At 40.4% G+C, this 12,455-nt stretch overlaps 1 protein-coding gene across 4 annotated transcripts in view; it reads left to right on the forward strand.

Annotated features, from left to right (window-relative positions):
* RNF214 (ring finger protein 214) overlaps positions 1-12,455 on the forward strand; it is a 55,893-nt gene that overhangs the window by 34,928 nt on the left and 8,510 nt on the right. For all 4 annotated transcript variants that reach the window (XM_073903789.1, XM_025893559.2, XM_025893557.2 and 1 more), the window contains exons 7-14: positions 9,268-9,364; positions 9,584-9,672; positions 10,251-10,341; positions 10,543-10,641; positions 10,884-11,260; positions 11,405-11,537; positions 11,734-11,838; positions 12,139-12,234. In XM_073903789.1, the coding sequence (XP_073759890.1) occupies positions 9,268-9,364; positions 9,584-9,672; positions 10,251-10,341; positions 10,543-10,641; positions 10,884-11,260; positions 11,405-11,537; positions 11,734-11,838; positions 12,139-12,234 (1,087 nt within the window). The remainder of the gene's footprint in view (positions 1-9,267; positions 9,365-9,583; positions 9,673-10,250; positions 10,342-10,542; positions 10,642-10,883; positions 11,261-11,404; positions 11,538-11,733; positions 11,839-12,138; positions 12,235-12,455) is intronic.

Raw genomic sequence — 12,455 nt, forward strand, 5'->3', positions numbered from 1 at the left:
GAGGTAGGATTGATAAGATTTGTTGCCTCTTACAGAGAGAGGAGGTGTAATGACAACGAGATGTCTGAGATACAGAAATGGTGACTATAGGAAGGGGAACAGGGGGCAGTGGCTTGGGGGTGGGGGTTGCAGATTCTTTTCTTTTTTACTGCAATTTATGGAGGTTATATGATAAAATTCATGGAGGTTATATGATTAAATTCACCCATTTTATTTATTTGTTTGTTTGTTTATTTTAAATTCACCCATTTTAAATGATGTATACAGTCATGGAATCCCTACCAGAATCATGATATACAATATTTCCACTACCCCAAAATTTCCTTCATGATTCTTTGGAGTCCATTGCCTCCCCTCCCCTGAGCCACTGGCAACCACTGATCTACTTTCTCTCACTATGATTTTGCCTTTTCTAGGACTTCATGTAAATAGAATCATACAATATATATAGCCTTTTGGTCTGTTTCTTGTTTAGGATAAAGCTTTTGTGATTCATCCATGTTGTTGCATGTATCAACAATTTATTCCTTTTTATTGCTGAGTAGTATTCCATTATAAAATTATACCAAATTTGTTTATGTATTAACTAGTTGATGGACAATTGGGTTGTTTCCTTTTTTTTTTTAATTTTTAAACTATGATAAATAAAGCTGCTCAGGTGTTTCTGTGGACATGTTTTCTCTTGGGTAAATGCTTAGGAGTAGAATTGCTGGGCCATATATTTGCTTAACTTTATATGGAACTGCCAAACCATTTTCCAAGGTTGCTTTACTATTTTGCATTCCCACCAGCAGGTGTATAAGCATTCCAGTTACTCCATATCATCACCAGTACTTGGCATTATGAGTCTTTTTAGTTTTAGGCATTTTAAGAAGTGTTTAATAATATCTCATTGTGGTTTTAGTTTGCATTTCCCTAATGACTATTGATGTTGAGCATCTTTTCGTGTCCTTATCTGTCATTTTTCGTTCTTTTTTTGTTGAAGTATTCATTCAGATATTTACCCATTTACAAAAAGCATGTCGTTTTCTTATTGAGTGTTCTTGATACAAGTTCTTTGATCAGATTTGCATTTTGCAGGTGTTTTCTCCCCGTTTGTGACTTGCCTTTGCGTTTTGTATTGGTGCCTTTTAAAATGCAGAATTTTAAGTTTTGGTGAAGTCTAGTTTTCCTGTTTACCAGTTTTTTCTTTTGTGGCTCATGGATTTTGTGTCCCAAGAACTCTTTGCCCAACCCAGACAAAAATCAATTTAATTAGAAGAATGACATTGTTTACCTTTTTGTAAGTCTCTTTAGTGGAAGAACCTTAATTTTCTTATCTACTTCTACATGTAATCCATTGCAGTATGTTGTTTGATTCAAGTATGTGAAGAAAATCTGGTCATAACACAGATTAGGTAGTTGAAAAAGTGAGGAGTTTTTAAAAAAGATTTTTTAAAATTAAAGTTTTTATTTATTTGAGAGCGAGAGAGAGATTGCACTGAAGCGGGGGAGAGGGGAAGGGCTGAGGGAGAGGGAGAAGCAGACTCCGCTGAGCATGGAGCACGATGTGGGGCTTGAACCCAGGACCCCAGGATCATGACCTGAACCGAAGTCAGACAGATGCTTAGCTGACTGAGCCACCCAGGTACCCCGTAATAGCCTTTTTTAGATAATTGTGGATATTCTTTTTTTACAGTACCCCAAAATTGGACTGGTGATAGTTTCTTAAAGGTTAGTTGAGTCCATTGGCTTAAGTTACACTTTAAATGGATCTTTTAATTGTGTTCTATCAGGGAAGATAAACTTTTCCTTCTGCCCTGTTGGGTTTAACGTCTGAGGCCTGCAATTAAACTGACAAAAGGGAGATTAACAGGAAAGCAGTTTCCCTGTACAACTTGTATGCATGTGGGAAAGTTCAATGATGAGTAACTCAGAAGGGTGGTTGGAATTTGGGGCTTATCTGCCATCTTAATAGGTGGAAGGGAGCAAGGAGAAAGGCATTTATGGGAAAACAAATGACTTCTTAGGAGGGTGGGGAGAAAGGGCACTTTACGGGGGGGGGGGGCTTTTTGGAAAGATAAATGGCTTTTCAGGAGAACAAACAGATTAAAAGTTTGTGATAATATTTGTCTATACAGGTATGAGTGGTTTTTCTCTCTCTTTCAGAACCATAAAACTCCCCTGGAGAAGGGATTTAGGGTAGTTGTTATTCACATTCTCTCTCCTGGGAGTAGATCTGCTCCGAAGAGGAATTTGTGACATCCTTATTTCCCAGAAGTTGCTGCTTTTTAGGCAGATAAGGGAAGCTCCCAGAAGGCTTTTTTCTGCATCTGTTGAACCTCAGATATCTTCAGCTTAAAATCATCTTTATGCCAACTCTGCGGTTCCAAGTGGGTTCCACAGTGGATTTGGTAACACAGTGCATTGATAATTTGGAAAATATTGGTTTAGAGTTACTCAGACCTAAGTGTTGACATGTTTTATTATATAGCATTTAAGGAATCTCATTTGTTTATGTCACTGTTGATCTCATCAGAATAGTTTTTAAGTAGTGGGGATCCTTCAAGCTCCCAGTGGCTGGTATAGATTTTCCAAAATTCTAATTTTTGCTTGAAAGCTCAAAATTGGTTTTTGGTGATAAATACTGTCAGTTGTTTTCTTTGCAATAGCAAGAGTATTTCATTCATTTTCAAGGACCTAACTGCTAAATACTCAAGTTCAAATTACTGTAGTTTGTCTCTCAATTGTTCTTTTAACTAAAAATGGTGTTTCATGAAAAAAAGAGGCTAGTTCAACTCACAACTCAAATGGTCTCACAAGTGCTTTTCCATGAGACAACCGTATACCTGGGCATGTAGCATTGTATCAAACTATTTAAAAAATGTGTAGTTAGAGGTCGGGATTTAATAAAATTATTATTTTGTATGGCTTCATCATGACATCCTTAAGTAAAGCTTAAACCACGACAATAAAAGGTCATTCAGCTTAGATTATGGGAGCATCACTTGTGTTTGTTGCCAGGAATTCACAGACAGTATTATCTCTGATGCTTAGTTGGTGCTAGTACTAGATGAATAAAATCAAAATAGCAAGTCTAATTGCAGTTGTAGATTTGTCTGTTTGTGAAGCAAAATTACAGTTCTGCAGATGAGATCTTAACTCTCTCACTTCAAGTTCCTAGCAAAATCTTTAATTTGATGAGTTACTGTGTCGTTAAAAAGTGACATTGCTGTGATTTATTTTACTGACTTTTTGTCCGGCAGGCATGTAGCAATGTCAGCTGGACAAGTTTGTGCTTCTCCGGTTAATGCAGTACAGTAATTTCCCCGGGTAAGGTGCTTCAGTGGCTTCTTCATTTGTGGTTTGAAAGGCTTTGATGATTTTTATGAATTTTAAAGACCTCATCACATCTGCATTTAAAATAGTTCCTTTTTCTTTAAATTCTGAATGATTGCAAAATATCACTATAACTTAACTGGCACAATATAATTAGAAAATGTTCTGTGGCTTAAGATACAGTAAAGTAAATTATGAACATCTTTAAAGTCAAGGGAAAGCTGGCTTTTGTCATACTTTGGTTTCTTATTTATAATTTTGCCCAATTTCTTTGGAGTAGATTCTTTCCATGAGTCAGAAAACTGTAGGCCCCTGCATCTTTTTTAGGATCTTTTAGATGTATACATTGCAGCTATGGGTTGAGAAAGTCTTCTAATCTCCCTTTTTTGATCCAGTGATTCATTTTTCAATGTACGAGGAAAATACAAATAAATTTTCTTGTATTTTAGGGAAAAAAATGTTAAATTCTAAAGTAATACGTTTTATTTTTTTTAAGATTGATTGATTGATTGATTGAAGAGAGACAGAGTGAGCATGAGTGGGGGGAGCAGCAGAAGGAGAGGGAGAAGCAGACTCACTGCTGAGCAGGGAGCCCAACATGGGGCTCGATCCCATGACCCTGAGATCATGACCGAAGGCAGATGCTTAATTGACTGAGCCACCCAGGCACCCTTAAAGTAATACATTTTAGATTTAACTTAAAAATGGAGAAAATTTTCGGGCGCCTGGATGGCTCAGTTGGTTAAACGACTGCCTTCGGCTCAGGTCATGATCCTGGGGTCCTGGGATCAAGTCCTGCGTTGGGCTCCCTGCTCAGCGGGGAGCCTGCTTCTCCCTCTCCCACTCCCCCTGCTTGTGTTCCATCTCTCGCTGTCTCTCTTTCTGTCAAATAAATAAATAAAATCTTTAAAAAAAAATAGAGAAAATTTTCAAAAATTAAAAAGAATTATTACAAAAACAAATTAATAGAAAGTACTTGTTTCTGCCCAGATGCCTGGAGCACTTACAAATTACAGTGATTATTTATTAGACAATAATGAGATTATAGAGATTATAGCAAGTATAACTGAAGACAGCTAGTAAAAGCACAACAGAGGTTCTGAGAAGGAAAAAAAAATTGAGAGCTTAAATTATGCCCTAAACCTACTACTTTAGAACATGCTAGAAAACATGAGAATACAGAAGCATATATTCCATTAGCCATCAGTGACGATACCATCATGTGTTATGGTAGCCTCAGGAAAATCCATTGTAAATTCATAAGAGGATGGGAGTGACAGAGGCAAGTAACTTTAGTGTCATTTGAAATTAGTTTTTGCTTCATAGACGAGGGCCTCTAAGGGTTTTGGGGACTGTGGACTGTGTTTTGCAAACTGCTGTTCTAGATGACTCCTTCCATACTTAGGGCTCCACTGCTGTCTTTATGGTTGTGACACTCGTCTGTATCCCCAGCCCAGACTACATCACTGAGCCTTAGACTCGTGTGTCCACTGCCTGCAACTTTCTGGACCTCCCTCAGCTGAATGCTCTCTTACTCTTTGGCCTTTGCCCATGCTCTCTGTTCTGCCCGGAGTTTCCTTGTTCCCTTCGTTTACTTGGCAAACTATTAGACTGTGAGTTTCTTGGGGCAGGACCTGGGCATCTTTATATCCCTAGGTTTTAGCACAGGGCCTAGCACACTATGCTGCTCAGTAGATGTTGTTGAATTAAATTGAATCATGGAAGAATTCCAGCCTCATAAACAATAAATTTGCAAATCCACCCTGGGGTAAAGTTTTCTGCTTATGTCTGATCTCATGCATTCTATATTAGTTTGTATCACTGTTAGTTTTGGAGTAAAGAATTTTATAACCTCTACCCCTATATATTAACTTATTCAACAGTTTTTGTTTTGTTTCCTTTTGCCTTGCCTAGAGTATAATATATTCTGAAAGGAGGGTATTTGGGCTGAGGATGCAAACATCTTAATTTTTAGCTTTGTCTCTGACCGTGGAGAGTGTTTTCACAAGAAGCTTATCAGCTTCTGTCCATTAAAATCATCTGAATTCCACCACGCCTTGTGGAAAATTCATATACATAAATTTAGTTTCTCTGAAAGAAGATGTTCTACCGTCCAAATGAGAGAACTAACATTTACTAAGTTCTTCCTATATGCCAGAGAGTATTCTGTGTGTTTTACATACATTAACTCATTTAATATGCATAACAGCTCTTTGAAAGGTAGACTCTTTTGTTATCCCCATTTTATATCAGGAAAATCAAGCACAGAAAGGTTAAGTAACTTGCCAGAGGTCATGTAGATAGTGATGAGGCCTGGATTTGAACTCAGAGCTTAGTTTGGCTCCAGAGGCCATGCTCTTAACTACTGTGAGTAGCTTCCTCTTAAATCTAGATACATTACTTTTATTGTTAACCTGTGTCAGTACACATGTACAGATGCTTATTATTAGTTATATTTGTCAATTAGTTGTATTAGTTATAATTGTCAGGTTGAAAATAACCTAATACCCAAATAGATAATAGTATATATGTACAATGGATGGTTATTTAAAAATCAAATTTTTGAAGAATACTTAGTGCTATGGAAAAATATGGTTGAAAAAGTAAGAGAAAGATCAATTTCTGTTTGAAAGTACACATAATGGATTTATATGTGCTATATACATTCATCAATATGCAAATATTTATTTTAAAAGACTGGAAAGAAGTATAATAGTGATTCTTTGTATTACAATTGTGAGAAGTTAAATTTAAAAAATACTTTAAAAATAACATTTGTTGAGAGTGATGGGGGGGGAGGGATGGGGTAGCTGGGTGATAGACATTGGGGAGGGTATGTGCTATGGTGAGCGCTGTGAATTGTGCAAGACTGTTGAATCACAGATCTGTACTTCTGAAACAAATAATGCAATATATGTTAAGAAAAAAAAAAAGAAGAAGAAGACAGCAGGAGGGGAAGAGTGAAGGAGTAAGTCGGAGAGGGAGACGAACCATGAGAGACTATGGACTCTGAAAAACAAACTGAGGGTTCTGGAGGGGAGGGGGTGGGGGGATGGGTTAGCCTGGTGATGGGTATTAAAGAGGGCACATTCTGCGTGGAGCACTGGGTGTTGTGCACAAACAATGAATCATGGAACGCTACATCAAAAACTAATGATGTAATGTATGGTGATTAACATAACAATAAAAATTAAAAAAATAACATTTGTTGAATACTTCCTACATTAATAGGTCCCATATTAAAATCGTCATGGGTGTTTTCTCAGTAATTCTCCTATCAGTCCCATGATGTAGGTAGTACTCATTTTTCAGATGAAGAATCCTAGAACGATTAAGTAACTTGTCTAGGGTCATATACCCAATAAGTTGGAACCTCTATGTGAGACTCTTTCTGTTTTGTATTTCCTAAACTTTTTATAATTTATATTATTTACATGATCAAAAACAAAATTAAATTTTAAAAAGTCTGCAAAAATTGGGAACTACAAGTCAGACTTAACACAGTCTGCTAGGATTTACTTATTTGAACCATTGATTCCCTAAACCAGCTATGCAAAATAACAGAAATCTGGGACTTGGAAGAAATTAGACCAGGCATTTAAAAAGTTTAAATAGACTCACTGGTTTCTCTTCTACCAAGAATTTTTTTTGACCATATACCATGGGGAGCTGATTATTTTTCTAGCGTGGGTTGCAGGTCTGATGCATATGTTATAGGCTAGTTAACATATGGTAAAGCTGAGCATTTTTGCTTGTTTAAGAATTCTTTAATTATTTTTGTTATGGTTGCTAGTAGTTCCTTTTGTGTTGTTGGATCCCAGGGTAGATGTGGCCAGTGCCCAAAGGAGAAGATTAATGTCTGTGAATATGTGGAATGATCCCATGGACATGGTAGAAGGATTTTTCTTATAGAAATATATATCTATAGTTGACAAATGTATTTAATGAAAGTTAGAGATACTCAGTGACCATCTATAATCTTCAAGAATAACATCAATCACAGAAGGCAACTGTCATGTTTTTCTACAATTATCCCATTGTCAAGGAGTGACTAGTAAGCTAAATGGATCACTGATTGACCCCACAGCATATTTCACATGTTCTTATGGTAAGAGAATTCTGACTCCTCATGTGGTTTTTAACTTGAGGAATATGTTTCATAGCAGGAGAACAGTTACCTATAAACCTTTGTCTAAAGAATTATTAGAGAATTCTTTTTATTACTATTATTACTATGTTATGTTAATTACTATGTTATGTTAATCACCATACATTACATCATTAGTTTTTGATGTAGTGTTCCATGATTCATTGTTTGCGTATAACACCCAGTGTTCCATGCAGAACGTGCCCTCCTTAATACCCGTCACTCTTTTGGCAGGTTAGTTTGGGAAGGATAACACATAGCGATTAAGGAAGAAAATGCCTGGTCATTTTTTTTTTTAATTTTTTAAAGATTTTATTTATTTATTTGAGAGAGAGAATGAGATAGAGAGAGAGCGTGAGATGGGGGAGGGTCCGAGGGAGAAGCAGACTCCCTGCTGAGCAGGGAGTCCGATGCAGGACTCGATCCCGGGACTCCAGGATCATGACCTGAGCCGGAGGCAGTCGCTTAACCAACTGAGCCACCCAGGCGCCCTGGTCATTTCTATTATATGAATAAACCTTGTCAGTAGAAGGGCAGACTCATGGTAGTGAATCAGTGAATGAACGTGTGTGTGTTACTTTATCTATGAAAGAGAGAGCAGGGATACATGAGCGCCTCAAACACAGACTTAAGTGGATCGCTCCCTTTCATATATGTAAGGCTACTACTGAAAAACAGAAGAGGACTGAAGTTGTTTATTTTACTGAAGAAAAGTGGGAACCATTTTTCTTAAGATACAACTCTTCCCAACCTTTTCTTCTTTTTGACTTCTTAAAATACAGTGAAAACATTTCAACATTTTCATATTCTTTCCACTGATCTGGATGATCCTTTGCTTTCCAGCCATAAAACTTGACTGCAATCCAGTGCCATGTAACAAGCTCCTCTTGCTGGCTCTGTTCTTTAGTCCTGAGTAGGGTGCTTGACTGTCCCATATTCTGCAAGACCCCTGGGAACAGACACACCAATCGGTTGGTCACCCTGACCCTGGTCACCCTGACCCTGAGTATGTTACATTGTAGGGATGGGGCTGGGAGGGTGGCGTGAGAAGGGAGGATGCTGATGGAAAGGTGAATTCCTGAGGTGTGAAGAGACAGTTTTTTCTTCTGAAGAATGTTTACTATGGCTAAGAAAATATGAAAATCAGTAAGCCAGTGTCTGTGTGCTGAGGAATGAATCAGAGCTTGCTGCATTAGACCTGAGTATTAAACGGATCTCTGTGTTTGGTCCTGCATTCTTCATACCTATAGTAGAAGACAAATGGGGTTATGAGAGGGTACCATAATGATTCTGAGCCTTCCCTAAACATGGAACAGTCTGCTGTCAGTGGGTTTTGGTCCTAAGTACACTCTTTCCTGCTCTGGGAAACCTTATCTTAGCAAGGGGAGATGTGAACATTTTTACCTTTTTTTTTTTTTTAAGATTTTATTTATTTGAGAGAGCGAGTGAGCGAGCACAAGCAGGGAGAGCTGGAGAGGGAGAGGGAGAAGCAGACTCCCTGCTGAGCAGGGAGCCCAACACGGGGCTCGATCCTGGGACCCCAGGACCATGACCTGAGCCAAAGGCAGACCCTCAACCAACTGAGCCATCCAGGCATCCCATATATTAACTTTCAAATATAAGGCCTTTTTGCAGTTACAGAATACTTTAAACATTCTTTGTCTAGATCTATATTAATAGTTAGAGTAAAACTTCCTATAACATATCTGCTAAATCAATTTCAGGTTTTCCTTTTGCCTTGATGTCCCTTAGCGATCTTGTCTTTCTCCCCTTACTCTTGTTCTTGGTTTCTGACCTTACAGAGAAGTGTGGGAAATGGAACTGGATAGACTCAAGAATCAGGATGGTGAAATAAATCGGAACATTATGGAAGAGACAGAACGGGCCTGGAAGGCAGAGGTGAGAAGGGCTCTGTGTGGAAAGCCTTGATTTGGGGCTTCCAGATAGTAATTAATCTCTTTGGTTATAGTGTTTATACCACTAAGCCATACAACTATTGTACTATATAGCCATAAGCATTTGTTTTAACTAGCTGGGGGGAAGCTTCGTATATGTACAATTAATAAAGAAACTGTGTGTGTGTGTGTGTGTGTGTGTGTGTGTGTGTGGTTTCCTTAGATCTTATCACTAGAGAGTCGGAAAGAGTTGCTGGTATTGAAACTAGAAGAAGCAGAAAAAGAGGCAGAACTGCACCTTACTTACCTCAAGTAAGTACCCTCCCATCCCAGAGTTTTAATGGTCCTGCAGTTTGGTGTTTTCTTGGTATTTTTTTTTTTTTTTTTTTGGTTTGGTTTGGTTAGTTTTTTGAAACCCGAGGCCCACTAGTCTGGCATTTACTCTGTCTTCTCAGAAATTTCAGGGCCACCTCTGTCTGCACAGTTGCCATTGTTCAGTCATTTCTCTTCCCATAGTTTATAGTTTTGTATTTTTGATTGTATTGGTTCCAGCTGGATAAACAATATCTCTTCTGGTGTCAAAGCATAACAAATATCTTTGGAGATTTGTTTCTCATAGAGTCATTTCTTCTCTTTCTGCCATGGAATCTGGAGGACCCCTGTGACATTTCCAGGCAGACAAAAGCCCTCTTTCTGTGGTTGGTCCTCTTTCTCTAATAATTGGCTTAAAAGATGCCAGAGTGAGAGTGAAGCACACAAACCCCGGCCTCCTCCTATACCTGTCTGACCTTTTCTCACCAGGACCCCTGACCAGCCACTGTCCTGCTATCTCAGAGAGTCAGGAGCTGGCCTTGCTCTAATTCTCTGAATTCCTGTTGGTTTCTTGAAAGGTCAACCCCCCCAACACTAGAGACAGTTCGTTCCAAACAGGAGTGGGAGACAAGGCTGAATGGAGTTCGGATGATGAAAAAGAATGTTCGGGTAAGTGTTGTACTGTGTGATCTTTGAGTCAGGGTTCAGGCTGTGCTTAAACCTGTGGTGACCGGAGGGACCTTGTACATCATCACTGAGGGCCTGCTCCACCCCTGCCTTTGCTCTCCTGATACTGGGTGGTGCTCTCTTTCTCAAGAGGCTTACTCAGCTCAGCAGAGAGGATAATCTGCTCCTTTCTCTCTTTTCTAGGACCAGTTTAACAGTCATATCCAGTTGGTGAGGAACGGAGCCAAGCTAAGCAGCCTTCCTCAAATCCCTACTCCCACTTTGCCTCCACCCCCATCAGAGGTGAGAGGACTGGCATGGGGGAGTTTACCTTTCTGTGCTGGTGGCACAGCCAGAGTCTTCTGCTTGTTCCTTTTATGAAGAGATTGGTTTTACTCCTGGTATTATTTATTATAACATTATTATTGGCCATTATTATTATTGATCTTATTTGGCATAAGAATTGCTCACTGATTTCCGCTCCAGATTCGTAAACTTTCATTTTCTTCCTTTCTCTCTTGTCCTCCACCTCTCTTGCTCTGCAGACAGACTTCATGCTTCAGGTGTTTCAGCCAAATCCCTCTCTGCCTCCTCGGATGCCCTTCTCCATTGGGCAGGTCACAGTGCCCATGGTTATGCCCAGCGCAGATCCCCGCTCCTTGTCTTTCCCAATCCTAAACCCTGCCCTTTCCCAGCCCAGCCAGCCTTCCCCGCCCCTTCCTGGCTCCCATGGGAGAAACAGCCCTGGCTTGGGTTCCCTCGTTGGCCCCCACGGTCCACACATGCCCCCTGCTGCCTCCATCCCGCCTCCCCCAGGCTTGGGCGGTGTTAAGGCTTCTGCTGAAACTCCCCGGCCCCAACCAGTAGACAAACTGGAGAAGATCCTGGAGAAGCTACTGACTCGCTTCCCACAATGCAATAAGTAAGTATCTTTCAGGACTAATTTAAAAGCTTAAAAAAAAAAAAATGTCAGAGAAATATCTGTGGGTCAAAATAGGGGAAGTTTCCTGGAGATTTTTAACAAGGACAGCATAGAATCTCTCTCTCTCAACATGTGGCTGCTTAGGGCCCAGATGACCAACATTCTTCAGCAAATCAAGACCGCACGGACCACCATGGCAGGCCTGACCATGGAGGAACTGATGCAGTTGGTAGCGGCCCGCCTGGCCGAACACGAACGGGTGGCAGCCAGTACCCAGGTGAGAGCTCAGACCTGCTCAGCTGTTGGGGAGGAGGCAGGTTTCAGAGGCACTGGGGGCGGCACACAGCACTGCAGCCAGGGGTCTCTAGCCTGCTTTCTTCCTTTGCTGCACTGGGAAAGAAGTGATTTCTTTTTGTTATCTGCTCTGTCGCTCAGACTCTTTCCCCTTACTCTGACAATGTTTCTGCCCACAGCCACTCGGTCGGATCCGGGCCTTGTTCCCTGCTCCGCTGACCCAAATCAGTACCCCAATGTTCTTGCCTTCTGCCCAAGTTTCGTATCCTGGAAGGTCTTCACACGTAAGGCTCTTTTTCTTTGAAAACTGGGTTGTGGAGAAGCTGGGGGGTGAGGAGGGAACAGGTTTACAGATGCAGTGCGGGGGTGGGGGGACAAAAAAAACACCCTCTCATCAGCTGGGTTGTTGGCGGCCCCAGCTGAAAAAATGCAGGTACTTCCGTCAAGAATCTGTATTTGAACTTTTCTTTCTTTTGGTGTAAAAACCTTTTGCGACATGGAAATAGGAGATGGCATCATGGGCACAAGAGGCGAGGAGACCCAGAGGTTCCTTACTCTTTGGCCTTCCCTTCTGTGTCCTGCAGGCCCCAGCCACCTGTAAGCTGTGTCTCATGTGCCAGAAGCTTGTCCAGCCCAGTGAGCTGCATCCAATGGCATGCACCCATGTGCTGCACAAGGAGGTGGGTGCTAACAACCTTCCTTTCCACTCTTTGTTTTCTGAGTTTTTCTCGAACGTGTTGCTGTGTTGATGCTCATCATTAATATCTCAACATGAGGTTTTCAGTAAGCTGTGGCTTCAACAATCAACAGATTTCAGAATGCTGGCAGCTAGGATCTCCTAGCTTCCTTTTACCCCATTCTCTTTAGGGGACTGGATAAGCAGTGCATCCTAGAGCACTGA

The sequence above is a fragment of the Callorhinus ursinus genome, unplaced genomic scaffold, assembly GCF_003265705.2.
Source record: "Callorhinus ursinus isolate GAN/ISIS: 27379988/994484 unplaced genomic scaffold, GSC_fseal_2.0 scaffold19, whole genome shotgun sequence".
Taxonomy (NCBI): Eukaryota; Metazoa; Chordata; class Mammalia; order Carnivora; family Otariidae; genus Callorhinus; species Callorhinus ursinus.